Source organism: Ochotona princeps, chromosome 10, assembly GCF_030435755.1.
Source record: "Ochotona princeps isolate mOchPri1 chromosome 10, mOchPri1.hap1, whole genome shotgun sequence".
Classification (NCBI taxonomy): Eukaryota; Metazoa; Chordata; class Mammalia; order Lagomorpha; family Ochotonidae; genus Ochotona; species Ochotona princeps.
The window spans coordinates 16,991,738-17,017,653 of record NC_080841.1 but is presented as its reverse complement, the minus strand read 5'-3'; the positions used below and the strand labels follow the sequence as shown (position 1 = coordinate 17,017,653).

The 25,916-nt window shown below is 57.9% G+C and overlaps 2 protein-coding genes across 3 annotated transcripts in view; both read right to left on the bottom strand.

The window, feature by feature from the left end:
- Positions 1 to 2,141, bottom strand: part of RASSF5 (Ras association domain family member 5) — a 60,279-nt gene extending 58,138 nt beyond the window's left edge. The window contains exon 1 of the mRNA XM_058669106.1: positions 1,597 to 2,141. Within this exon, the coding sequence (XP_058525089.1) occupies positions 1,597 to 2,047 (451 nt within the window). The 5' untranslated portion in view covers positions 2,048 to 2,141. The remainder of the gene's footprint in view (positions 1 to 1,596) is intronic.
- Positions 2,142 to 11,378: 9,237 nt separating this feature from the next.
- Positions 11,379 to 25,570, bottom strand: IKBKE (inhibitor of nuclear factor kappa B kinase subunit epsilon). Of its 2 annotated transcripts, XR_009246150.1 has the most exons (23): positions 25,364 to 25,570; positions 24,860 to 24,955; positions 23,521 to 23,682; positions 23,024 to 23,164; positions 22,625 to 22,754; positions 21,907 to 22,088; positions 21,619 to 21,779; positions 20,207 to 20,317; positions 19,837 to 20,016; positions 19,259 to 19,455; positions 18,623 to 18,687; positions 18,433 to 18,524; positions 18,218 to 18,304; positions 17,898 to 17,973; positions 17,677 to 17,789; positions 16,135 to 16,211; positions 15,322 to 15,361; positions 14,655 to 14,756; positions 13,962 to 14,058; positions 13,294 to 13,379; positions 13,100 to 13,171; positions 11,579 to 11,750; positions 11,379 to 11,473 (listed from the first exon to the last, which is right to left on the bottom strand). XR_009246150.1 is itself a non-coding variant. In XM_058669105.1 (22 exons), exons 3-22 carry the CDS (start codon positions 23,605 to 23,607, stop codon positions 11,717 to 11,719), a joined length of 2,130 nt encoding a protein of 709 aa, XP_058525088.1. In that variant the 5' UTR covers positions 23,608 to 23,682; positions 24,860 to 24,955; positions 25,364 to 25,570; the 3' UTR covers positions 11,381 to 11,716. The 2 variants fall into 2 exon arrangements, 1 of the variants encoding a protein (XP_058525088.1); XM_058669105.1 differs by having other exon boundaries at positions 11,381 to 11,750.
- Positions 25,571 to 25,916: the final 346 nt, after the last annotated feature.

Below are 25,916 nucleotides of genomic sequence, written 5' to 3'. Positions count from 1 at the left end.
CTGGGATTCCCATACAAGACACCCATGACCACGAGGACACAGCCTCTCTCTGTGTGCCAGGTCAGTGGATGCAGTCAAGCACCCCAGGACGCTTGGGAGAGCAAAAGCTGCCCACATGTCCAAGACCAAGCTGCATCTGATTCTGCTGCAAGGTCAAAGGCGACTGGCCCACACCAGCAGCCCCCACTGAACCACACCACACACCCTTCTCTAACTTGGGATCTTCTCCCTCTAAGAAGCACCTGAGCTGTCAGGGCAGCAGCACCATTTCCCCCCTCCAATTTTGCCTTGCACTTGATGCTGACTTAGAATCTGAGTTTGTCAGCCTGGCAGACAGCTGTGGTGGGGGAGGCATCACCTGGCCTTGGCCATGGACCGCACAGATGGAAAAGACAAGTGTCCCTGACCAGCCAGGAGCTGCTGCTGTGGCCTGGGGATCCCAGGTCCTCAGCTGAAAGACATAAACCCCAGCCACTGCTAGAGATGCTTGATAGGAGCTGTGCTATTGTGGCCTGCATTCAGCCTGTAGATCTCTCTCTCTCTCTCTCTCTCTCTCTCTCTCTCTCTCTCACACACACACACACACAGAGTCATGGACATCTACCAAACATAGCACCTGCAAACACAGGATGTGGGGCGTTCGAAGGCCCTGTTAAAGGCACACACACAGCTAGCAGTGGAAGGAGAAAATAATACCCCCAACCTCTGGGTGACAGCAAATATGCTCCTTGCCACTACATTTCATCAGGCTTTGAGAGGAACCTGGCTCAGGAGGCAACTTGGGGAGCGGCCTGAGCTCAGGGAGGTAGGGACCCTGCGGCCATTTGGGTCCGTTTTAGTGCATGAGGAGGGTGTGGATCCCGGGAGGGAGAGAGGAGTAAGAGGACATAGCCAAATATTGCAGCAGAGTCCAAAGGTTTGAGGGGCCAGAGTGGGGAAGGCAGGAGGGACACGGTCCAGGGCAGTCTTAGGCTCCGCACCTGTGGCAGCCCAAGCCTAAAGAGGTCAAACAGCTGTTTGCCAATAACTCTAACAAGACGGAGGCAAGTGGGCATCTCAATGACCAGTTTTCCCAACCAACTCCCCTGAACTTAAAACAAGAGCAAAACAGAATGACCTTGCGTCTGTGGCCATCGTGTGTGTGTGTGAGTGTGTGAGTGTGAGTGAGTGTGTGTGCGCGCGTGCGTGCACGCGCGCGCACCCGCGCGCACGCAGTGGCGGCCCGCGGACTTGTGTGTTGGGGGAGGAGGACCAGGGCAGTGGATGCTCGCACTTGAGTTTGTGTGCGCGCCGCCGGAGGGGGGGGGACACTCACGCATCTGTGTATGTACGCGTGTGTGCACTCGGTGGAAGGGGGGCGATGCGCAGGCACGCACCTGTTAGGGCCGAAGTGTTTGTTAAATGCCGCATTACCGTTCCCTTACAGGGAATCACGAAGCCAAGAGTCTCTGGGAGGAAGAGGGGTCACCTTAAAGTCGAGCTCTGCCCGGGAGACAGAGAGGGCAATGGCCTTGTCCCCGCGCAGCGCCCCCCACCCCCTCAAGCCCCTAGACTGCGGATCTACCGCGCCCCTCCCAGCCCTGCCCTCACACTCACTAGCGCAACGTAGCGCCTGCCGCAGCACCTCTCGTCCGCACAGGTCACACCAGCCATGGCCTCCCCGCAGCGCCGATTCTGCGAAACAGTGGCCCTCGCCTCGCTCCGCGGGGACGCGGGGATCCTGCGGTTGTTCGAAGATGCTCCGCACGTCGCGGGGCCGGGGAGCTCCAGGCCGCCGCCGCAGCCTCTGCTGCAGACCTGGCCGGAGAGGGCGAGCGGGTCGAGAGGCCCGGGGTGGGGGCTCTGAGCCCCCCAGAGTAGCCCGGCGGCCGCTGCGCCCCTCGTGCGTCCGGGGGCCAGTAGAGAGGGGCGCGGAGCCGCAGCGGCGTGAGGACCGGCCCGAGGGCGGCGGCTCGGGGCCACTCAGGCTTTGCAGATAGCGCGGCGGTTCGGGATCCAAGAGGAGCGGATAGGGGCGCTGCCCGATGGCCGAGGACGCCATGGCCATGCCGGGCTAGTGGCGGCGGCGGCGGCGCCAACTGCGTTACTCCCGAGCCAGCCCCGAGAGAAGAGGCGGCCCCACGCGAACGCGCCTTTAAAGGGACCGCAGCCCGCGGGGCGGGGCGGAGGCGGGGAGACTTCAGAAAGGCAGGAAGGGCGACCTTAGGGGACGGCTGCAGGGCGACGGGCCCGGCTGACGGCTGGCTGCACCAGGACGAGTGCGGGGCTGGGCGGTGGGGCAGTTGCTAGCTGCCACCCCAGGAAGTGCTGCGCACGAGAACTCTGTGCCTTGCAACTCTGAAGGCGCATTTCTGGAGGCGCCTCTGCGGCGGCCCTGGCCTTCCGCGCTCTCACAGCTTCCCGGCACCGAACCCAACCCCACCTGCACCCGTCACCCAGCGCGCTCATGCGCGCAGAATTCAGGGACCTGCCAAGGTTGGGGTCCGACGAAAAGGGCAGTGCCGCCCAGGGGTTGACCCTCAACTCTTGCCGAGGGTCGCACTCTTTTCACTCTCCCGTCGGCCGCCGCCCCCATCGGGGATGCCCCTCGGGGATGCCCGCTGGCGTCCCGCAGTCGAACCGAGCCCCGTGACGCGGGGGGAGGGGAGGACGCACGCTCCCGGGCGGCGGCGGGCCCGCAGAGCGACTTCCATCCCGCCCGGGTTTCCCCGTCCTCAGCTGCCCTGCCCAGCCCAGCCCAGCTGACTCTTCTTTCCCGGAAGGTCCTGGGTTAGGAGTAAGGCTCGGTGCCCCACGTCCCGTGTCCCGTGCACGGGGGCTGGGAAGCTTTCACTCCGATCCATATCTCACTCTCCTGTCCTGTACTGCGGGAATCCCAGTCCCCCAATGCGCACGCCCTGTTTTGCGCCTGGCTTTTCTCCCCAGCCTGGATCCAACCTGGTTCAACACCCAAGCCCTGCGCCCGCTGTTACCATCCTGAAAATTCTATATTTTCAACAACGTGTGGGGACTCTTCTTTCTGCTCCCAGTGGGTTCTAACCAGGCCCCCGTGGAGACAGCCCCTTGTCCTGGGGGATGAGGAGGAAGAAGCCAGCAGGATCAGGACTCATGGGTCTTTGAATTCATGGCTCCTGCCTGCTAGGGTGCACTCCGGCCCAGAGCCCCTCGCCCCAGTTTTCCTGACTATAAAATGGGCAGGGCTTGGAGCCACAGTAGGTACTTTTGGGTGCTGGCCACTTTATATCCTGATTTAGTAGTCACACAGCACTCCTTTCCTCCTGAAAACACCAGGTGTGTTTGGGTTGGTTTCCAACAGGTCACCAGCCACCAGCTTTGGGAATATTACCGGACCCTCTGTCCCCAGAAAGCCTGTAACCCTAGATCCAACCAAACACCGATGGGAAATGTTCAAGGAAAAAAGAGCATGTCTGCGGATATAGACACTCTGCTTTTCTTGTGATTTTTTTCCCTAAACCAAACAGTGTAGGATGCTGGAGATAGGTAAAGTATACGGACGGGGCCTGCAGGGGTTATATGCAGACGCCGGGTGGGTTTATGTGAGGGCCTTGGGCATCCAGGGTCTCTGGTGTGGGAGGAAGTAGTGGACAAATGCCCCCTTCAAACCCCCGGAGAAGGGGCACCAGCATGGAAATATTTCTAGCTCTCCAGAGTGGTTTCTTGTTCTTCCCAGGCCAGAGGTGGGGCTCCCCCTAGTGACCAGCAGGGGAATCATCACTTTGGCTTTTTGATTTAGGTAATTGCTGAAATTTCTGCATCCAGTGTCAGGGGAGTTCCCAGCCTGCTTTGCCCAGGAGTTGCCCCGTGGTTGGGGGTGGTGGCGATCGCAAGGGCATGGTGGAGGGGAGGGGAGTTCCTAGGTTTCTGTGTGTCACCAGGGGGCCTTGCTTCTCAGCTCAAGGAGGTGATCTCTGTGTAGAAGAGTGGCCCCAGGGGGTCAACCAGCCCCTCCCCGACCCAGTGCAGGAAGCAGGAGGAGCCCAGAGCGAAGGATGTGAATAACAGGCCAGCCAGCCCTGCTCCACTGCTCCTCCGCCTTGCTTGTTTCTCTGCAACTTTCAGACCCTGCCCGACGTGGGGGTCACACGCACCTGATGGGCCTGTCCAATGGCAGGTTCCTGGGCTGCAGCCCTGCAGTGTCTGAGTCATTGGGTCTGGGCTGGGGCTTGGGATTTTGCATCTTCAACAAGTTCCCAGGCTGCCTTGATACTGTGGCTCTGAGGAGCCCAGTCCGAATGAGCTCTTGGGTTCTCTTCCCATCAGGGTGGATGAACTTGGGGGGGCAGGGGATGGTACCTGCGAAGGCCCCAGCCTGGAGTACTGGGGATGCTTCCTGCCGACTGTGTGAAAGGAAAAGAACACTGCGTTCATGAGCTCCTGTTCCCACTTGTTCTGCATATTACCTTCTCCAGGCTGTTGGAGAAAGCTGTATTGCCTAGAAAACCCTGCTCGCCCCCACCTTTCCTCTCCATCCAACTCCAGGGTTTGGAGCGGGTTTGGAGATCACTCCCTCCTAGGAGTGTCCCTGCTGGGGACTGGGGCATGGATCCAACTTGAACTGTGGGTGACATTAGCAGGATTATGACAAAGAACACAGCCTTGGGAGTCAGAAGTGAGTTAGGCTTAATCTGCAAGGGGCATCCCATATTAGTGGTTCAGTCTGAGACCCAGCTGTGCCACTTCTGGGCCAGCTCCCTTCTAACGCACCTGGAAAAGCAGCAGAAGATGGCTCAAATGCTTGGATCCCTGTCACCCCTGTAGGAGACCCGGAGAGGTAATAGGCTCTGGCTTGAGCCTGGCACAGCCAGCAGATGGAAGTTGGATCCATCTCTGTCCTCCCCAGCCCCCAAATCTGGTTTGGGGAGCCCAGCCAGATTCCCTGAATGGGGCGACCCTTGGGGTGAACATCAACTCTAGCAGTGGGGGACAGAGGACAATTTGGAATAATCCTGCATAAAATCCTGCCCAGTTATCTGAGCTGTGCCAAAGAATGCTCTCACGTCTGCTTCCAGCTGCCGTGCTGACTTAGAGGCGTGGGACAGCTGCTCTGAGCCCTGCTCTGACAGCGGCAGAGGAGGCAGTGTAGGGCCAGGGCCCTCCACTGGGCTTCTGGGATGGGAACTGAGATGAAAATGAAGATAACAACTTCATGCAATCAATCAAGAAAGTTCACCAAGTTTATCGCGCAGTTCATCTGCTTGGGCCAAGAAACTGAGGTCAGCGCAGCAGTTGAGTCCTCAGACTCCTGCAGGGAACTTGCCCTCTCTGACGGCCGCCTGCCCAGCCCAGCCCCCGCAAGACATACACATATACATGCACATGTACTTGCACACACACACATATACTCACATAAACACACACACATATACTCTCACACATACTTACATATTCATATGTACACACATACAGATATACAATGTACATACATACATACAAAACATAATACATATACACATGCATGCATGCATTCATACACTTATGTGTACAGATGCATAGATACACACACAGTCACACATATATACATGTCACATATACATATACACATGAATCCACACACATCCAACATGCATATACATGTACTCACACACATACATACACTCACATATGTAGACTCACACATACATATACAAATGTAGTCACATGTGTACACGCACTCTGCGACAACTCACTGCTCACTCTCCAGGGAGCAAGGACTCCATAGAGGCAGGTCCCACTGCACAGGCAGCACACAGCCTGGGGTCTCATGCCCGACCGTGACCATTTTGTAGATTTCTCTTTGGTCGTCCTGGCTACCAAAGTAAGACCCTGGTGCCTGCCCTTGGCCTGGGACTCAACTCCCAACATAGTGGCTGACCTGCTTTCCTCTTATTCTAGGGGGAGGATCAGCACAACCAGCTTGGAGCGTGTGGTCAGTGAGTGAGGCCACATCACAGGTGATCCCATGCTGGCTTCCGGTGGCCCACACCTCTCTGCCCTGAGCCCTTTGGTAGGGAGAAGGGAAGCCCAGAGCAGGGTTGGTCTTCAAGGCTTCTGAAGTCATCTGAAATCCCCAGAAATTGCAAAGGATGCTGATCAGTAGCTGTGCCAGAGTCCCCCTGGGGGACTCTGTCAGGACCAGGTGGGCTGTGCTATACAATAAGCAAGCCCCCACACCACAGTGCCTGTGAACGGCAATGCCTCCTCATCCACACGTGTTAGTACACTTTGCAACCTCTTCTTATGGGAGTCCCTGAGGGACCCCTGCCAGTAGGGCAGTGAGCAAGTCACAGGGACAGAAGGAGAGCCTGCGGGGGGATCCCCCAGGAAGCATTGGAAAGGTCCAGTATGAGGCCAGCACTTGGCACGGGGTGGAGCTGACTGCTCAGGAGGCTGGTTTGAGTGTCAGCCTCTCTGTTTCTGATTTTTAGCTTCCTGTTAGAGCACACCCTAGGAGGCAGTAGAGATAGTTCTAGTGCCTGACTCCCTGCTGCCCGTAGGGGAAATCCTGATTGAGTTCTGGGCTCCTGACTCTGTCCCAGCCCAGCCCTGACTCTTGCAGGTTTTTCAGAAGGCGAACCAGCAGATGAAAGATCTCTCTGCTTTTCAGATGAAATGAAAGTCAGGGTCTGGCATGGTAGTCTGGTGGCTAAAGTCCTCACCTTGCATCCACTGAGATCCCATATGGGCACCGGTTCTAATCCTGGCAGCCCCGCTTCCCATCTAGCTCCCTGCCTGTGGCCTGGGAAAGCAGTCAAGAATGGTCCAAAGCCTTGGGACCCTGCACCTGCATGGGAGACCCAGAAGCTCCTGGCTCCTGGCTTCGGACCGGCTCGGCTCCAGCCATTGCGGCCGCTTGGGGAGTGAATCATCAGATGGAAGATCCTCCTCTCTGTACATCTGACTTTGCACTAAAAAATCAAATAAATCTTTAAGAAAAAAAAAAGAAAGAAGTGAAAGTCAATGAGTAGAATCAATGCTCCAGTCATTTCCGCTCCTAACTCATGGACCAGAACAAGTTATATGGCCCCAGCCTATGGGTGGGAAACAAACCGTGAGAGCCTCCCCTGTGCCCAGAATGGAAAAAAGAACTGGAAACAGGCAACAGGCAGCCATACTGACTACTGCCATTGTTAAGGGCATGGCGCTCTTCCTCGTTCATCTACCCTACAAACCTCTGCTATCCACCATGCTGTCCTAGGTGCCCAAGGTCCACCAGTGCCATGAGAATCTTCATGTAGTGAAAGAGGTAAAAGAACTCATGCTCCTTGCTCAGTGGGGGAACTCCCCCATGTTCTCCTCTTGGGCAGGTGGGCTACAGGTGGGCTCAGCTCAGTTCCCCAGGAATAGAGATGGCCAGCAATGATTGAGTTGTGGTGGGTGTGGGAACATCTCCTGTGACTAACTGGGCGCAGGGACTGGCTGGAGTGCTGTTGGAGAACTGCACTGTACCTGTGGGAGTCCCTTGGGAAATGCCGTATGCAATGTGTTTTTGCTCCAGAAATGTGCACTAAGCACCTCTGATGTATCAGGCACCTTCGACTTCAACTCCTTCGTGGTAACTTTGGGACGTGAGTGTGGTGTTCCCACTTGATAGAGGAGAACATCAAGGCTCGGAGAAATGATGGGACTAGCCAGAACAGGTGCCACTGACTGGACTTAGCTCCCTGAACTTAGTGTTACCCAACTGGGGTGGTGAGAAGGAAGGGCTTAAAAAAACCACAGATCTCATTTCCAGGTGCAGTACAGTTGGCAAACTTTTGCCCCAGCCTTTTCTTTCTATCAAAACACTCTTCTACTTTCAAGGTCTAGTCCAAGGCCAGGTCCTCCACAGTCTTCTCAAGGTCCCTCACCTACTGCATGGCTCCTTCTTCTGGGCTCCCCCAACACTTTTATTGCAAAGTGTCTCCACTTAACACCCCTGTCACCCTAATGTGAGTCACAGTGAAACTTCTGGGTCTCTCCTCCCTCACTTGGGTTTTGGTGGTCTTTCTGATCCCTCCTTAGAGGGCTGTTAGGAGGTGCCCTCTAAGAAAAGCAATTCAGCCATTGCCCCCAGTGGTGCCTCATCTAGGGCTTATCTCCCAGTTTTTGTTTAAGCCAGGACTAGTGCGCCCAGGACAGGGGAACTGGAGGAATAACTGGGGTTAAGGAAATCAGAAGGTACCCAGAGTGTGCAGAAGTGGGGTAGTGCTGGCAAGACCCCATCCTTCCTGAAGATGTTGCTCACCCGGCTGCATGTCCCACCTCTGCATGCTTCTAACTGACTGGGGTGAGGGCTGCTAGAGTGGGCTCCAGGGCTCCCAGGGCCCTTGAGAGGACATGGAGATAAACAAGGACAGACCTGGGGCGGAGGTGAATGATGTGAGCAGGGATGGGTGGGGAGGGGGAGTCAGGTTCCTTTTACACCAGTTTGGTGGCGCCACCTCCCTCTGCATCTCCGTTATGGAATTTTCCCCTCCCCAGCCACCGTGCCAATTTTATGATAAGGCTGATTTGTGTGTGTGTTCCTTCTTTCCGCATTGGGAAAACTCAGATATTCCAGGCAGAATTGTCAGCAGCTTTGGCCCTCAGCTGGAGGAGAGGCTCCAAGCCATAGCCACTGAAATTTCAGCACAGAGCCAGCTCTGTGCCCAGCGTGGTGGCAGGGAGCCTGGGACAGGGTACGACAGAGGGGCGCGGGCACATTGGCTGGGATGACCTCATGGGCTAGTCCTGCCCCCCTGGCCCACCCCACCCTAGCTGCTCCTGCTGCAGTCTGACAATCATTCCTGTCCTCCGCCCCATCCCCCTTCTCTCCCTTTCCTCTCCATCTCTCCCACTCCCTCCCTTCCTCTTTCCCTCCTCCCTCCCATCTCTGATCACACCCCTCCCCCCTCTCTAGGGCTTGGGGACCGGGGAGGGAGGACCCATGCTCCCCAGAGGGATAATTCTGAACTTCCAAGGAAAATAAACTGAAGCTACTTCGGGTCATCCTGGCCCTTTCCTCAATACCTCCCACTGGGGTTGCCTGATTAAGGATCTTTTGTGAGCCTGGGGGGAGGTAGGGAATGAAGCCCAGAATTCCACTCTGTAAAACATGACTCCCAGTGGCCAGTTGAGCAACTCTTCAAGGCATCCCCAGCCACAAACAGGACTAGGAGAGGTCCAGGCCTTTATGAGGAACCAGCCTGTCCGTTCCTGGGCTTCCCCCTCCCTCCCACCAGCTGCTCCAGAGGCACTGCAGAGGGAGTGCCTGGTCTCCCTTGTCCTGTATTGCCTAATGTTAAGCCATCCACATATCCTTTGAAGGATGTGTGCAGCCTCTGACTCAGTGTCCCCAAACTTTAGCTTTGGTAGGAGTTGTCCGGGAAACTGATAAACAATACAGATGGGGGCCACGCCCTTATTTGATGGGCTTTGTGATCTGGGAGAGCTGGGTGGAGTCCTGGAGTCTGCTCTAAACTAGGACAGGAAAGAATGGAAATTGGGAATCCTGAGTGTGAAACAGACAGCGGGTCCATGGCATGTGGGCTGGCCAGAGCTGACTGCACTCCCACCCCCACCCCCCCACCCCCCCCCGGGGTCTGGGATGCTCCCTATCGCCACCACCGCCTACCCAGGCCAGCCTGTGTCACTGTGACTCTGAAAGCCATAGGGACACTTTCTGGATATCTAAGCCTGCCTGGACCCACCTGAGACAAGAACTTTCTGTCTCCAACCCATCCAGCCAAGGAGGCTCATGGCTGAGTGTCGGGGCAGAGGAGGGTATACTTCAGGCACTTAATGGAATTACTCCATCACTTCCTACCTGCCATCAACCACGCAGGCACTTATCAAATACCAGTTTGACGTGACTGAAGCGTATCTATGGTTCCCAGATTTTTAATGTGGTCTGGGAGCCCCTTTGGGACTGCCTCCTCCCTTTCCACTGCACTCCCCACTACACTCTCCTCCCCACTCCCTTGTCATAGCTCCATGGACTCCAGCATCCTCCCGGGCAGCACAGGGATGCTCGGCACCTGCCTGCTTGTGCTCACTTCTCTCACTTTCAGCCAAGGGGGTCCCCTGCCCCATTGTGCATCAAGTAAATTAACAGCGAAGAAATGGCTCTGGAAGCTCTGTACACCTGGCCCCTCCTGCCTCATACTGTGCTATTTTAAATTAACTGGCTACATGGAAACTTTGGGCTCTGGCAGCCCCCTTCCTGCCACTTAGTTCAATGTGTTGAAACATCCTACTGCACAGCTTTCAAGCTGATTGGAGAATGAGAGTTTAAAAGCCTCTGACTTCAGCCAGTTGGTGCAGTGGCTCCTGGAGCACAGTGGAAGGTGCTGTCACCAAGCTTGGCCAATAGATTCCTCCTAACATGCCACACTGTGTCTGGTGTATTCTCACACTCCGCACTCCACAACAGCTTCTCCTTTCCAAACAACTGCTCTTCTGATGCAGGTTGGTGGGGGGCAGCACGGCTCTGGTTTAAGGGGAGGCTGGCAGGGGGAGATTGCTGCGGAAAGGGTATGATGGCCAGCAGTTGACTCAAATCCTTCCCAGCCAACACAGGAAAACCAGGAAGATATGCTTAAAGCAGCCCATGGGATGCTGCTCCGGTTTTGATGGGGAAAATAGCAAGCAGTTCAGGGATGGATTTAAAATTTAAAAAAGAATGGGCCCAGGGCCCGATGCAATAGTGTAGCGGTTAAAGTCCTCACCTTGAATGCGCCAGAATCCCACACGGAATCCGTTTCTAATCCGGGTGGCCCTGCTTCCCATCTAGCTCCCTACCTGTGGCCTGGGAAAGCAGTCAAGGATGGTCCAAAGCCTTGGGACCCTGCACCTGCATGGGAGACCCAGAAGAAGCTCCTGGCTCCTGGCTTCGGATTGGCTTTGCTCCAGCTATTGCAGCCGCTTGGGGAGTGAACCATTGGATGGAAGATCTTCCTCTCTTATCTCGCCTCTTCTCTGTATATCTGCCTTTCCAATAAAAATAAATAAATCTATAAAAAATTTTAAGAAAGACTCAACCAGTGCTTCATTCTCCCCAGGTCCTTGGCCCCTGACAGTTCCCCAGGTGGCAGGAGGCAGAGGCTGGAGGGGAGAGGCCATTTGCCCTGGGCCCCTCTCGGGGAAGAGCAGGCTCAGTACGTGTCTCAGCTCCCTTTGGCAGCCCAGTACAGCAGGCTGAGAGAGGTCTCCCAGGCTTGCAGAGCCAGCCCAGACAGAAACCCAGAAAACTGAGCAGGCCATGTTTATTTCACATCCCTTCAGGCCTGCACTGGGTGGCATGGCCACCTGATGATGCCGGCTGGCCACACCCCTCAATCAGAAGATGCCTGGGGTGGGGCACAAGGGACAGGAGCCTGGGCACTGGCACCTGGCCTCAACCGTGGAGCAGGTCAGGTCTGCTTCCTTGAAGAGTAGAGCTCTGTCAACCAGAGGGGTGGGAGGGCCTGTGACAGCCTCTTCTCTTGGTGGCCCAGTTGGGCTCGGTCCTCTAGTCCTGGCGATGGAGAAGTAGCAGGAAGAGACATCCAGGTCAGCCAGGCACTCTAGCCTTGTGTGGCAGTCAGGCTTTGTGCTGCTTCCCAGGGGACAGGCAGCGTACGGTAATGCTGGGGAGATGTCTCCTGGCCAGTGGCCAGGAGGGAGGTAGGCTGGTGTGACAGGCCCGAACCCGCCCTGGGCTGGGTCCTGCAGTGCCGAGGAAATGGCTGCCAGTGGCGCTGCTGGCTCCCCGCAGAGGTCAGGCGTCTGGGGTTGATGTGACCTTCCCCAACCTGGAAGGGAGTGCCCAGGTCAGCTTTGTCCACCTGCTGCAGAAGCCTGTACCCCTCACCCTGGCACCCAGCCTAGCCCAACCCAGTCCAGGACCTTCAGTCATCTGAGAGCTTGGATCAGCTGTTTGTCTCCCCAGGAATCCCTGACTGCTCAGCAGAATTTCATGGGAACATAGGAACCACCTCACTCCACCCTCAGGCCATTGCCAGGGTCTCTAACTTTTCCCACTTCCCAACTGACCCTGATGTACAGGGTTGGTCGGGAGGCGGGGAAAGAGGTTCCAACTGGTTACCTTGGCTCTCTGGTTACTGGCCTGCAGAAGGAAGTGAAAATGCCTGTCAATCAAGTCTTGAGCTGTTTGTAAACAGATTACACATCACAGCAAGAGAGCCATGTGGGCACTAAAGTTAGAACTTCCTGTCCCCGCAAGAGCTGCTTGGGAAGCTGTGCCAAGAAGCCATCTCCATGAGGCTGGGGGAGGCTGGACTTGCCCCTCGCTGCAAGGCGACAGGGAGAAGACAGCACCCTCCCTGGGGACGTCCTGGAACCCTGAAGGTAAACCAGCAAGCCTGGCCTATGGTCTCCCCCGGGGAAAGAGGGGTCTGTGAGCTTGTAGGGAGTCCTATCCTCCAGCTCTGCCCCCATGCATGCCCATGACAGCACCTGACATGGTGCTTCTGTGTCTACATTAACAGGGCAAGGGAGGACCTATTTGTGTTGACAGGGATGGGCACTGAAGCCCAAGGATGGACACATCTCCCAGCAGTCATTGTGAACAGCAGCATCAGGCTTCAAACCTACAGGACTTGCCACTGATTCAGCTCGGCCATCACTCCCCAGATGGGTTGCTGGGAGGAAGGGTGTGAGTGGCGGGTGCCTGTGGACATCTCTATGCAAGTGGGCCTGTGGACCTCCAGAGCAAACATGCTTTCTGCTGAGATGGGGAGCAGGGGCTTGGCCAGGGAGATAAGACACTGCGTGGGACGTTACACATCCGGATTCAGGATGCCGGGCGTGAGTCCCGGCTCTGCTCCCTACTTCAGCTGTCTGCTCACACGCACTCTGGGAGGAAGCAGGTGTTGCAGGGCTGGGGGTCCTGCCACTCACGTGTTCCCAGCTCCTGGCTTCAGCCTGGCCCAGCCCATCTGTTGTGGGCATTTGGGGATGTCATATGGGAGCTCTCTCTCTTTCTCAATCTCTCTTTCTCTCCGTCTTCCTTTTAAAGATGGGCTTTATGCAGAGACATAGTCCCATTGCTGCCAAGGCCATGCATCCTTGGTGCCATGTGGAGGGGGCACCTATGCCATTGAGGCACCCTGTAGTCTCCCCCCTGGTTGGGGCTTCTCACCGTTCGATGATGCAGTTGTTGTCCTGGAGGTCAAAGGCCACCATCTTCATCTCACGGCACAGCTCCTGCATGCTGTCCACACAGGCGGCTGAATCCCAGGAGGCTCCTGGCCCTCAGGCGCTCCTCCCCTCAGGCCTTGGCAGGGCTCCCCAACCCTGGCCTCTGCCCTGGCACATTCCCTTTCCTGCACTTACTGGAGAGCTAAGTCCTGGGATGCAGGGCTGGGGTTAGAAGCCGAGGAGGATGGCGAGGCCTGAGCCTGCAGGAGCTGGTCCAGGATCTGAAGGGAAGCCCAGTGTTGGTGAGAGGGCCGAGCCAGCTCCCATATGGGTGGTTGGGGGTTACACTGAGGGAGAGACCCCTCCAGCCTTGGTCCCCTAGCCCTTCCTTCCTTCCAGGCTATGCAGTGGTACAGCGCCATTGCTGCTCTGAGCTTGGAATGAGTGATTTCATTGGCCAGCTTTCCCGCGGGTCTAACCTAGCTCTCCTGTGACATAATGGGAGCTGGGAAAGGGATGAGAGGCCTAGCCCACATCCCTGCCCGCCTCTGGAAGCAGGGAGCTGCTGCGTGCACTGCCGACTGGGAGGCAGGAGTCACCTGCTGGGTGCCTGGAGCCTGCAGGACAGCAAGGAGCAGGTGCGAGCATCCTGCAGCCTCTGCCTTCACAGTGACCTTCAGTCTGAGACCACCAGGGAGGGCTGGCGATCTTCCTCAGTCCATCTCAGGGCTCATCAGTGGATCGGGAACCTCCACCCCACACCCAGGTGCTTGGGCTCTAGCCGGCACTCTGTCCAGAAGTGGGGCATGGCTGCAGTGCCTGCCCCTGGGCCCTGAGCACTGGCCACCCAGCCCCAGGTGCACCTTGCTGAGGCCCTCCTGGGCGCCCTGGGCTTGCGTGGTACAGGCGGCCACAGAACAGTCGACCAGCCGCAGGTTGTTCCTGGTCGTGTATGCCTCCCTGCAGACAGCAGCAGAGAAAGAGAGAGAGAGCAGAGTTAGCACGGGGCTCGGCTCACTCCTGCTAGGGCCTGTGGGGTCACCACAGGCGTGAACTGAGAGGTCCCTCGCAAGCGCCTCCCTCACTGCTTCTGTCCTTCAAGGGGTAGCCTCCAGTCTCCCCACTCTGACTGAGGAGACAAGAGTCCCCTTGGATCCCTGAGGTGGGGCTGGGTCACAGTGCAGCGTCTGTGGTAGAGCGCAGAGCCAGGGAAGGCTCCAGGTGGGGAACGACCACCACACCGGGAACTGGCTCACACTTCCTTACCCAGAACAAACTGAGGTCAAGGCTCTCACAAATTCCCCTCCCTCCTGCTGCCTGAACCTTAGTTTGCTCACCTGTGAAATGGGGTGATGGTGCCTCCCAAATATAGGACATAGGTTAATGCATGGAAGCCACCCTGCAAGCTGCCTGGCCCATCCAGGTATCCAGACCACCCACGAGCACTAACAGCCCCACTCCCATCCCCCCAGCACCATTAGATGCCTGGAAAGCTGGTAGGGTCAGGTGGGATGGTCCTGGGGTCTGTTAGCTCCAGAGCAAGACCCTGTGGATACCTCATCCACTTGCCATGGGCAGCGAGGGCAGCTTGGTACTTGTGCACACAGTCCTCCTGGAACACCTGCAGCAGCCTCTTGGCCAGGTGACTGAAATTCACCCTGTAGAGAACCACAAGTCCGGGCGCTCATGTGAGCAGCTCAGTCCCTGTGCGTCCACCCAGGGCCCCTTCACGGCCACAGTCACTCTGCCTGTGCTCAGCCCTGGGGGCTCACGGCAGGGGTACGTCTCTGAGGTGGGAAGCAGCCATGGTTGCATGCTTGGATCTTGAAGGCCAGAGGTGGCACAGAGCATGCGCATCAACAGGGAACGGTGCAAGGATGCCAGGGTCCTCAGGGGACACCCACTTCCTCTGGCTTCATCCCCAGAGGATGGGCAGACGGTTATGGCAAGGGTGTGTGCATGGGGGGGTTGGGTAGGGAGCTGGGGTGGGTGCGGAAGTGTGGGAGGCAGTCTCTAAATAGCACAGCTCACGGGGCAGAGGTCAGAGGTAGGAAAGGGGGTAGAGGACCAGTGAGGGCTGCAGGGGCAGCACAGGCCCAGGCAGATTCTTCTGATAACCCACCCGGATACAACACAGCTACCCTGGTTCTGCATCCGGTCTGGCCCAGAGATTGGCTCTACCCCTGGGCTGCCCCCCACACCTGTGGCAAACAGGCCACTCACTTGTCCAGCTTGTGGATCTGTTCCTCATTGTAGCCAAGCCCTAGAGGGAAACAGATGGGTAAGATGTCACCTAGTCAAAGAGCCCACCAAACAGAGTGGCCCCTGGGGATGGGGACAGTGCCAGGGTGCACACAGATGGCCTAGCTGGGCTGGTGGTAGCATCATGTCCATCACACAACTCGTTGTGACACTATCAGTGTGGCCAAGTGGCCGATCATGATGGAGGTGTCCTGGGAGGCTGGGCAGTGCCTCAGGTATGAAAAGTGGAACATGTGGGCAGCTGGAAGTAGCTCGAGAATGTCAGGGCCCTCAGGATAGAGCCTGGCACCAGGCCTGGCTCAGGAGCTCAGGGCTGAAGTTGACACAGTGGCTCAACTGGCTAATTCTCTACCTGTAAGTGCTGACATCCCACATGGGTGCCAGTTCATATCCTGGCTGCTCTACTCCTCATCCAGCTCCCTGCTTATGGCCCCGGGGAAAGCAGTGGAGGACGGCCCAGTGCTTGGGCCCCTCCACCCATGCAAGAGACCCAGAAGAATCTCCTGGCTCCTGAATTTGGATGGGTTCAGCTCTGGCTGTTGTAACCATTTGGGGAGTGAACTGGACTGCAGCCAAGGACATGCATGGGGTACGGTGGGGGTGGGTTCCCAGGGTCCCTTGCCCTGCCCCTTGATGACACGGCCTGAGCTGGGCTACATCCCACCCCCGAGCTGACCCCAGGGTCTTGTGGGGGCTAGAAAACCACACAGGTGTCAACCTACAGTGGCCCTGGCTGTTCCTGTGTGGGTCCTTGGGCAGGGGGAGAGGGCTCACCTGGGCTCAGCCTGGACTTCTTGAACTGCTTGTAGATGAGGTTCATCTTGTCCAGACAGCACTGGATCTGCTGGAGGCTGTGGGTAGAAGCAAGCAGATTCAAAGCCCAGGGGACAGAGTGGGGCATGGTGGGCAGGGAAGGGTGGGGCCCGGGCACCTGCAGGAAGGGGTGCCAGTTCTGGGCCTTCCACATGCCTCCCTCCTCAGGAGGGACATACAGAGAGGTGTGGAGGCCTAGCGAATTCTTCCAGCTGACCCCAGCTTGGTGGTTTTGAGGTTGGACCCCAGGCAGGGCCTACCCCTTGTCTAGCAGGGCTTACCACGTGATGGGTGGAGACCCAGGTGGTCCCTGGAAGGGAGCTGGCAGCCACAAGGCTCAGGGCCATGTTGTTCTGAATGTATCACTGATTCATGACTTCAGCAAAGCCATGTGGTGCACACGCAGCCGGGTGCCCCCCGACCCTCTCACCCAGCAGGGTCTGGGGCAATGCCCAGTGCATCCTAACCAAGCACTATCTTCAGAGAACTTTGGGAATATTTGCCCTACCTGGGGTCAGGACAGGCTCTCAGAGGCCTCACTGCTGCTGGAAGGGTTACAACAAAGCTGTGGTGCAGTGGGCTGGGTACCCCATACGGTTGCTAGTTTGAGTCCTGGCTGCCCCACTTCTGATCCAGCTCCCTGCTAATGTGCCTGCGAAAGCAGCGGAGGATGGCCCAAGCGCTTAGGCCCCTTCCCTCCACACAGGAAACTCAGGAGGTGCTCCTGGCTCTTAGTTTTGGCCTGGCTGGCCCTGGGTAGCTGCCACCAACTGGGCAGTGAGCCAATGGATGGAAGCTTGCTCTGTCACTCCTTTCTCTCTCTCAACTAAAAAAATAAACCTTACAGAAAACAAACAAACAAACAAAAAACCCGAAAGAAAACCCTGCAGTTTTCAAGGCTTTTCAAGCTTACAGCAGAGGCCACAAAGTGACATCTGAAGGGGAGACTCCCCCTGGAGCTTCACCTGTGCCCCCCCACCCCATTTGAGGGCTGCCAAGTAGGCGGTGGCAGTGACAGCCTGTGGCATGGCGGGGGCGGGGGTGGCGCTTTTTCATCTATTGAAATAATGTTAAATGCTGCAAAGCCCTGATGGCAGCCAAGACAGATGCTGCCTCTGAACTGGGCATGTCCAGGCAGTTTCTCAGGGCAAGCTACCCTCACTGAGTTACAGTGTTCATTATTATTACTATTATTATTATTATTTCCAGGAGCCCATGAGATGCTAGATGGAGCAGAACCAGCCAAGGATCTGCCACCAGCAAGGTAGCAGAACTCTTCCTTCACGCACAATCATTGCTCAGGGGCTCAGTACGTCCTCCCTCCTCCCACATGGGCACAGGAGCCCCGAGGCTTTTCTCCCCATGACTGGTTTGGGGTGTTTGGGGGTACTCTTGCTCCTAGTACCCCCCCGATTCACCCAGAGATTGCGGGTTGACTCCTACAGGGCCTTCTGGCTTCCCACGACCCACTGCCAGCCCCCAAAGAAGGAAAATCCCACAGACCTTCTGTCGGCATGTACCTGATCCCTCGCCTTCACCAGCTCCCTGCGCAGGCCGTTCAGGCATGCCTGGTTCTCCATGATGCTTTGAGAACAGCTGGAGAGGAGCCTGGCCAGCTGCGGGACCCAAGGAGGGGAGGGGGCATCCTCAGAGCTCAGCCTGGCTGCTGGCCCTCCACTTTGTTCCCCAGCACCCAGCATCTTCCCCCCTCCAGCCCCACTCACAGTACGCAGCCTGGACCTCAGCTCTGCAGCCTCCTCTGGCTCCTGCCCCTTGTGCATCTCAGCTGCACTGTCCGACCTTGAGGCAAGGGAGAGGCCAGCTGTACTGAGGGGCACGGGGCTCAGCTGGGTGCGGGGGAGGCAGGCAGAGCCCAGAGAGGCACAGGGCAGGTGGCTGAGTGAGGGTGATTGGGCTGGCTTGCCCTGAGACTGCTGTGGTCAGTCCTGACTGCCTAGAGGAGGGTCCTAGGGACAGAGGATGCTCAGAGAAGGGAGGTACAGGCGTGAGGGACAGTCTGAGAGCTCCCAGGCTGTGCACTCACCTCTCCACGCCCAAGCTGCTGCTGAGGAAGAGCAGGGCTGTCCGTGTGACCTCCAGTGTCTGCCTGCATGAGGCCTGCAGCACTTCCCTGTCCAAGAGAGCCCAGGTCAGGGCTGCCCAAGCCAGGGCACTCAGGGTGCTGTGCTAGGCAACGCAAAAGTGATTCCAGGGTCCGCCCTCTGCCCATCCCCAGTCCTGGTCCTCTTGGGAACTCACACGACCCAGTGCAGCCCCCGAAGCATCAGCTCCTGCGCGTGCAGCATGGCCCGTGCCAGCCGCAGGGCCTGGTAGCCAGTACCCAGCATTCCCTGCAACACACAGGTGGACATGTCTCCCACACCCCGCCTCTGTGCAAGCTTCCCACCCCCCACCCCCCACCCCGGCCCTGCCTCCACCCATCCCTCACCTTGGCTGCACTGTAATCTGCCTGCAGGTCCACTTTGGGGACAAACTTGGGGATATCCAGGGCAGCTGTAGACAAAGACCATGTCTGAGGGACCATTCTTAGTCTCAGCTCACACTCACCCCGTCCCAAGGCAAGCTCCCCACTCTCACGAACCCCACCCCTTCCAAGTTCGGAGCATCTTAACAGCTGTGGTCTCCCTCCGCCACCTCCTGGACATTCTGCGGAACTACACCCTTGTCCACAGGTTTGGGAATCGCCCAGTTCCTCTTCCCAGTTTCCGGAGTAGGCAGTGGGTATTATGCAACTGAGAAGGATGCTGTTTTTTTTTTTTTTTTCTAGGACTTGGAGGAAAGACAAAGTTCTGTCCCCCTGGCCTATTCCCCTTCCCTCCCTTGGGCTCCAGCCTCCTCCAACATGAATGCAACTCCCCTATCCATCACAAACACTGTGGTGGGTGAGCCCAGGACCCAGTCTGCCTATTTCAGTAGCCTTGCCCTTATAGAAAAGAGGTTGACACCAGCCCAAGCCCCAAGGCGTCTGGGAGATGCATGCAGAATTAGAACCCAGACCTACATCCACTAAGAAAAGTGATCAAGTCCAAGGTGAGAACAGACCCAGCCCGGTGGTCTTACTCACGGTCCCTGAAGGCTAGCCCCTTCGGGGTCTCACTGGCCACCCCAAACAGGGTCAGGGGGCTGCTGGCTGTCGTGTGCATGAGGTGCTGGGCCGAGAGGCCAGGCTCCAGGACACAGAGGTGGCCCTCGAAGAGGTACTCCTGGTGCTGGGAGGCCACGTGGGTCTGCTCAGACACAGCCTCCAGGAAGATGGCGACCCTGGACAAACACATAGTGTGTGGCGGGGATGGGGGTCAGGCATGGGGCAGCAGTCGGGGGTGGGTGCTGGGGGCCCAGACACAGTTAAGACCCCTCCTGTGGAGAGGGCTGAGCTCTTAGCAGGGTGGGTGTGGGTGTGTATGTGCGCGTGCGCGCGCACGCGGTAGGGTGTTCTCCAGTGGGCAAAGCTGAAGGGACTGGAACCCAGGAGCGCTCCCAGAATCTCAGGGCCTTCAGTGAACTCACAACCACAGCAAGTGCACCTCTTGCCCCGCCCCCCACACGCCTGGGGGGGGGGAGCACGTGCTTTCCTGGGGAAACACCCCTGCAGGGCGCACTGAGGATGCGCTCCTCCCGGCCCCGCCCCCGGTGCCCACGTACGTGTTGTGGGCGTGGACATAGACGTGGTGCAGCTCCGCCTGCGGCAGGGAGAAGACGTGGACGACGTCACGCTGCAGGATGTCGCTGGTCTCCGCAAAGAACTGGTCGAAGCCCCAGCACTTGGCCTGCTCCACCTCCAGGATGTTGGCCAGGATGGGCACCAGCCGGCCCTGCAGCCCCCTGCAGCACCGTTCCCCCAACAGCACATGGCACCATCAGAGGCTGGGATGCAGACCTACCTTCCCTAGGTGGCGGGGCAGGAACTTCTGGGAGCACTGTGTCAGGCTCCAGGTAGGAAAACTGAGACCACAGGGCACAGCATGCCCTGCTCAGCAGAGAAGGGTTTGCAGCAGGCCTGGGCCCCACTCACATGGAGAGCCGGCAGGTGACCGGCAGGGTGTAGCTCCACTCCAGGGGACCGTTCTCCCTCCGCTGTGTCCCTGCGATGGCCCCGGAGGGTTTCTCGGTGGTGATCCGGTACCTGCGGGGTAGCAAGAGCAGCTTTAGCGGAGCCCTAGCCCCTGGCTCTGCCCTACAGGGCACAGAGTGTCGGTTCTGTCACCCAGCACTCAGAGGCAGCTGGAAGCAAGAAATGGAGTGTGAGACTCCCAGCCCTTAGCCCGCAGGCCGCCTCGCCTGGGCACTCTGCTCCGGGTGAGAGCCTTTCACCCTCGCCTACCCTAACCTGGCTCTCCACATCCCACGCCCACCCCTGGCCGCACCTGCACTCAAGTGGAGCTTGGTCCCCAGCATCTCTCTCTGCTCCTCTGCTTTCCCAACCTTCTGTCCCTTGCAAGACTAGCCTTCTCTGACCACCCCGGCCAGGCCCAGTTCTGGGCCCGGACGCTGGCCCATCCTGGCTGCCCCAAGCCTCAGCCCTGCTGCAGGCTGGAGTTCTGGCCTCCCTGCAACCCACAGGAGGCTGAGGCTCTGGCTCAGGCACGGGCTCAGTGCAGCCACGTCCCACGGGATAGCGTTCATTCCAGTCCCGGCTGCTTCAGGCGCATCCAGCTCCCTGCTAATGCCTCCTCGCAGGCAGCTCAAGCTTCAAGGCCTCCTGCCACCCACACATGGAACCGGATGGAGCTCCAGTCTCCTGGCTGGGCCAGTCCTGGCTGTTCTGGGCATTTGGGGAGTAAATCTAGTGGGCAGGAATTTTCCTCTGTCACTCTGCCTTTTAAATGGATAAATGTTTGTGTGCCTGTATATATATGTGTGTGTGTGTGTATATACATATATATGATTTATTTGCTTTTACTGGAAAGGCAGATTTACACAGAGTAGAGAGGTGGAGAGAAAAATCTTCCTCTGCTGGTTTACTCCCCAAGTGGCCTCAACAGCCAGAGCTGAGCCCATCTGTAGCCAGTAGCCAGCAGCTTCTTCCAGGTCTCTGATGCGGGTGCAGGGCCCCAAGCACCTGGGCCATCCTCTGCTGCTTTCTCAGGCCTTAAGTAGGGAGCTGGGTAAGAAGTAGAGCAGCTAGGACAGAAACTGGCGTCCGTATGGGATCTTGGAGCTTGTAATGGGAGGATTAGCCAATTAAAGCCATCGCACCAGGCCAACTCAATGCATATTTTACACATGATTGTGTAACTCCATGGCAGGGCTCCCTAGGTTGGTTAATAAAAGGAGCTGGGTGGGGGTGGGGAGAGCCAAGGGAGGACCCCAGAGCCAGAGGGGAGGAGGAGACACAGGAGGGCCGGGGCAAGGATGAGTGCCTGCTGCCCTGCCTGTTACATCCCCACCTGTAACCGCCACTCCCCAACCCCCTTGTTCCCATACATGATCTCCTTGTTGCGCCGAGGCCCCCCAAAGGGTATGAAGGGCAAGCTGCCAGTGGCTGCATGGTACAGGGTCACCCCAATGCTCCAGAGGTCCACTGTGACCCCGAATGCCTTCTGTGGGGGCTTGCGTAGCACCGCCCGCTCATACATGTCGGGGTGCTGTGGAGAGAGAGGAGAAACAGAGCGAGCCATTGGCGCGGCAGGTGCCAGTCAGAGCACTTGGAAAGGTAGGGGCAGACAGTGCCGGGGTGGCCCCCTTACCAGGTACTGCCCTGGCCCCCCTCACCAGGTACTCCTCTGTCCCATAGACAGAGACGAACTTCTCGTCATCATCCAGCTGGCGGGCGGCGCCGAAGTCCGTGAGCTTATAGATGCTCTGGCCGTCGTGGCCCACCAGGCGCATGATGTTCCCGGGCTTGATGTCGCGGTGCACCACACCGTTCTCCCGCAGGTGGTTCATGCCAGCCACTGTGCGTGTACACACATGGGCACTGCTGCAAGCCAGCTCCAGCGGTGCACAGGCCGGGCCAGGGGTCCAGCCAGGCAAGGGTAGCCCCAGGGAGAAGGGGAGTCCCAAGGTTACCAGGCTATGGAGGCTTCACCTGGATTCCTGGAACCTGGAGGGTTCCCTCCCCGCTGCCCCTGGAGGCTGCAACCTTCCGGCTTTGGATGATTAATCATCTTTCTATTGCATTGTGGTAAGGGACACAGCCAGAAGTGTGTCAATTCTAATTGCCACTGCAAATGCTGGTGGGTGACCCCTTTTGGTTCTTTGTGAAGTGGATGGATGGGCAGCTCTTGGCCCCGGGGCCCCGCCCACCACAGTCCATTCCTCCCGTCCCCTGCCTGGGAATTAGGGCTGATTAGCATCCTTTGTTCTCTGGCTTGGATGCTGGATCAGAAAATGTGGTGTCTCTCCAGGACTTACACCCAGGGCCTAGGCCTGCCGCTGACTTGGCAATGGGGGAGGGGGCAGGGGAGATGGGAGGACAGGGAGGACATACCCACGCAGCGTAGGACCACCAGGAACTCGTCCTCCGGCAGCCCAAAGGCGTTCTCGGGACTCTCAAGCACACTCAGCAGACTGCCCCCTGAGCAGTGCTCCATCACCAGCACCTTCTGCCGGCTGCCCCCCTACAGGCACGACAGAGCCTATGGCTCAGTCCAGATCCCAAGGTTCCCCCTCACCCATCTGCAGCTCGCAACTTCCAGCCTGATCTCATACAGATCCCCCAGGCTAGAATCCAGGAGGCCCTTTCTGATTGGGCACTGATTCCATCACTGCTTTCCCGCTGGTCACCCTACCCCTCTGCCAGCTCTGTCTGCTCAGGTCTCTGTGACTGGGTAAGCCAGCCCCCCTCACGCTGAGAGCTCCAGGGCAAGCCAGTCCCCCATAGACCCACCGTCTCCTCCACCGCAAAGAGCTTGACGATGTTTTGGTGGTTCAGTTTTCTCAGGACTTCAAACTCCCTCTCCTGCACCTCCCGGGGCCGCAGGTAACTGGCTGTGTTGAAGACCTTCACGGCCACCACCTCCCCAGATTTCTGCCGGGGACATGGGACAGGGTGGTTGCTGTAGCCACCATTTCCAGGGTTTCCTTTAGGCTGTCCCCCAGCCCAAGCCCATCCTCATTCCTTTCCCAGCTCAGGGGGTGCATGGTGAGGCACTGGTAAGTGACAAGGATTTGCCCCCACCCTTGCTATGTACACATCCTGGCAGGCAAGGGCACCCTCCCAGGGAGCCCCTTCTTACCCACATCTGCATCCTCCCCCAAAACAGCCTACAGCACAGAATACAGGGGTCACCCCAGCCTGCCACCATTGAGGCTGCACCTGCCACATGGGTGCGAGGTGGCCCAGGGCTGTGCTGGGCTAGGCAGGACCTCCAGGCCGCTCCTCACCTTGTTGCGGGCCTTGTACACGCTGGCTGTGGCGCCCTGGCCCAGCAAGTCATCTGTGTGCCATAGGTAGTTGGCTGTGCTCTGCATTTTCTGTTCAGAAAAGCAGCCTGCTGGGGGCCCGGAGGCTGGTGACCCTGGCCTGCAGCCAGACCCACAGTGAGCCTAGGCACAGGCAAGGGGGAAGGGCATTGGGAAACACAGGAAGGTTGAGTAACTTCTCCAAAAAGCAGCACAGTACAGCTCTGCAGGAGGACCCTGTGCCTCTCCCAGCCATAGGACTTCTGCCTGTCCTGGCTCCCCAGGCCCCTGCCCTGGACAGGCCATTCTTCATGGACCGACTTCTTGCCTCTGTCAATTCTCTCCAAAGGACTCAGGATTTTGGGGTTTGGGTGTCCAGTCTTGGGATGGTCCCAGGAAGCAGTAATGGTGCAGGAGACCAGCCCTGGTGTCAGGCAGCCAGCAGTAGCCACCCCATCGCAAATCTCCAGGATTGCAACATCTGTCCAGAGCCCCTGCCCCACCCACCCAGCCTGCCCGCTGGCCATGTGCTTCCTGCTGTGGGGAGCAGGCAGGCAGGCAGGCAGCAGAGCCAGGTCAGAGAGCAAGAGATAGGGGGAGAGAGTCCAGACACCTTCAAGCCCTGGGGTGCAGGAGCCCCCAGGGAGACTAGAAGCCCCTATAGTGCCTTTTTCCTATCCTGTCCCCACTAAAGCGCTGTCGTACTAAGCAAGGTCTGACAAGTTAAGTTCAATGGCGCTACACTGGCTTTTCTTAGATGCCAGGGATAGGAGCATAGGAACGGCTACCCACCTTATATACTTCTTAAAAAAAAGTTGTGTTTGTTTGAGAGGCCAAGAGAGGCAGCGTCACTTAGAGAAACACAATGAGAGACCTCCATTTGCTGGTTCTTGCACTGCACAGATGCCACTGAGGCACAGGGCAGCTTTCTGTACCTTACACAGTGGCTGCCTGCGGGCTAAGCTGGTTGGCTTGTCCCTGGGGCTGATGGGAGTCAGCAGGTCAGCCTGGAGCTGTGAGGCCAGGGCAGAGCATCCTGGGACCCAGGTCAGGAGGGTTCCATGGGGAGGCGGTGGGTGGCCAACTTTACCACCTACATCATCCTGCCCAGGCTGTCCCTGCACCTGGGACCTGGTGTGGGTCCAAGTGTAACTGAAGAGCTGTGGTTATGAGCAGGGCAGGCACACGGGAGGCTGAGCAAGGATGGCATGTCCTGGGGGCTGTATCCTCCGTGGAGTACCTGGCAGAGGGCCACATGGTACAGCAGGTGGATGAGCCTGGAGCCACCATCTGGGGCTCCACCAAGGCCAAGCACACTCACCCTGTGCGTGGGTGCTCCAAGCAGCTGAGTCAGGCACTGACTGTCCCCAGTGAGCGTGTGCTAGGCTTCCCGTCTGTGGCTAGTTTGGGAACTGAGCTACACAGGAAAGAGAAGGGCAGGAGGGCGGATGAGAGGCAGCCAGGGCTGAGCTGTTTGAGCCTCCATCAAAAGCCACCAGCCCTTTAACCCTTTCCTGTTTGTTGCCTCCCCCAACAAATGGGGTTGGAGGGTAAAGGTGGAGTAGGTTAAGGACGGGATTTCCAGGCCTTTCCCTGAACTGTTCCTGGAGACTTCGGGGTCACTTCGGCTCCAGGGAGAGGGACCTCAGGAAGGGGTGAAGGCAGGCCCCAGAAGCTGCACACAGGCCCCCGTGGTGCTGTGCAGCTGTGAGCCTCCCAGCCTCAGACTGGCACCTCATGCACAAGACACATGCCCCCCTGCCCTGGAGCTGCCTGGCACCTCCCCCCAGCCTGATGCCCACCCCCTGCAGGTGCGCACACTCACCCCATCTCCCAGCAGGAGTTGCAGGCTTGTGGCACCAGGAGGCTTCCAGGCTCTCTGTCCTTCACTGGCAGATCCTTTAGCTTCCTGGTGGTGACAGAGACCCAGGACCCTCAGGCAATGTGGGTTGAAAGAGCCTGGTACCACCTCAGGAGTCAACACTCCAAGCCTCCCGCAGCCAGCCAGACACCCAGCTTGGCTGTGTTCGAGGCTCCCAGCTCTTATACTTCCTGATTCGTTCGCTTACTCCCTCTGGCTCCCTCCCTCCCTCTTTCTTAAAGAGACAGGCAGCTGGGCTGCTGCCAATCACCCTCACAGGAAGGGGAAAAAGGATGCTGAGAAAGCCCCAGTGGAGGTTGTGGGACCCGAGTCTGAGTTACAAAGAGGCCAGGCACTGAGGCCTGGGGAGCTGTGGCGTGTGGCTGGGTGCCACAGCATGGAAGCCAGGGCCCACACCTGGGAGGTGCAGGGAGGACCAGGACCTGTGTCCAGGGTTCCAGTGCTGGCGGCTCAATGGGACTCACTGTCTCGGTAGACAAACACTGAACTCACATCA

Coding starts and splice junctions, on each gene's coding strand:
- IKBKE (XM_058669105.1), bottom strand. CDS start 23,607: ATGCAGAGCACAGCCAACTACCTATGGCACACAGATGACTTGCTGGGC. Junction 18,305..18,432: donor CGGGGGCTGCACTGGGTCGT/GTGAGTTCCCAA, acceptor TCTCTTGGACAG/GGAAGTGCTGCAGGCCTCAT. Junction 16,212..17,676: donor CAGGTACATGCCGACAGAAG/GTCTGTGGGATT, acceptor TTCTACCCACAG/CCTCCAGCAGATCCAGTGCT.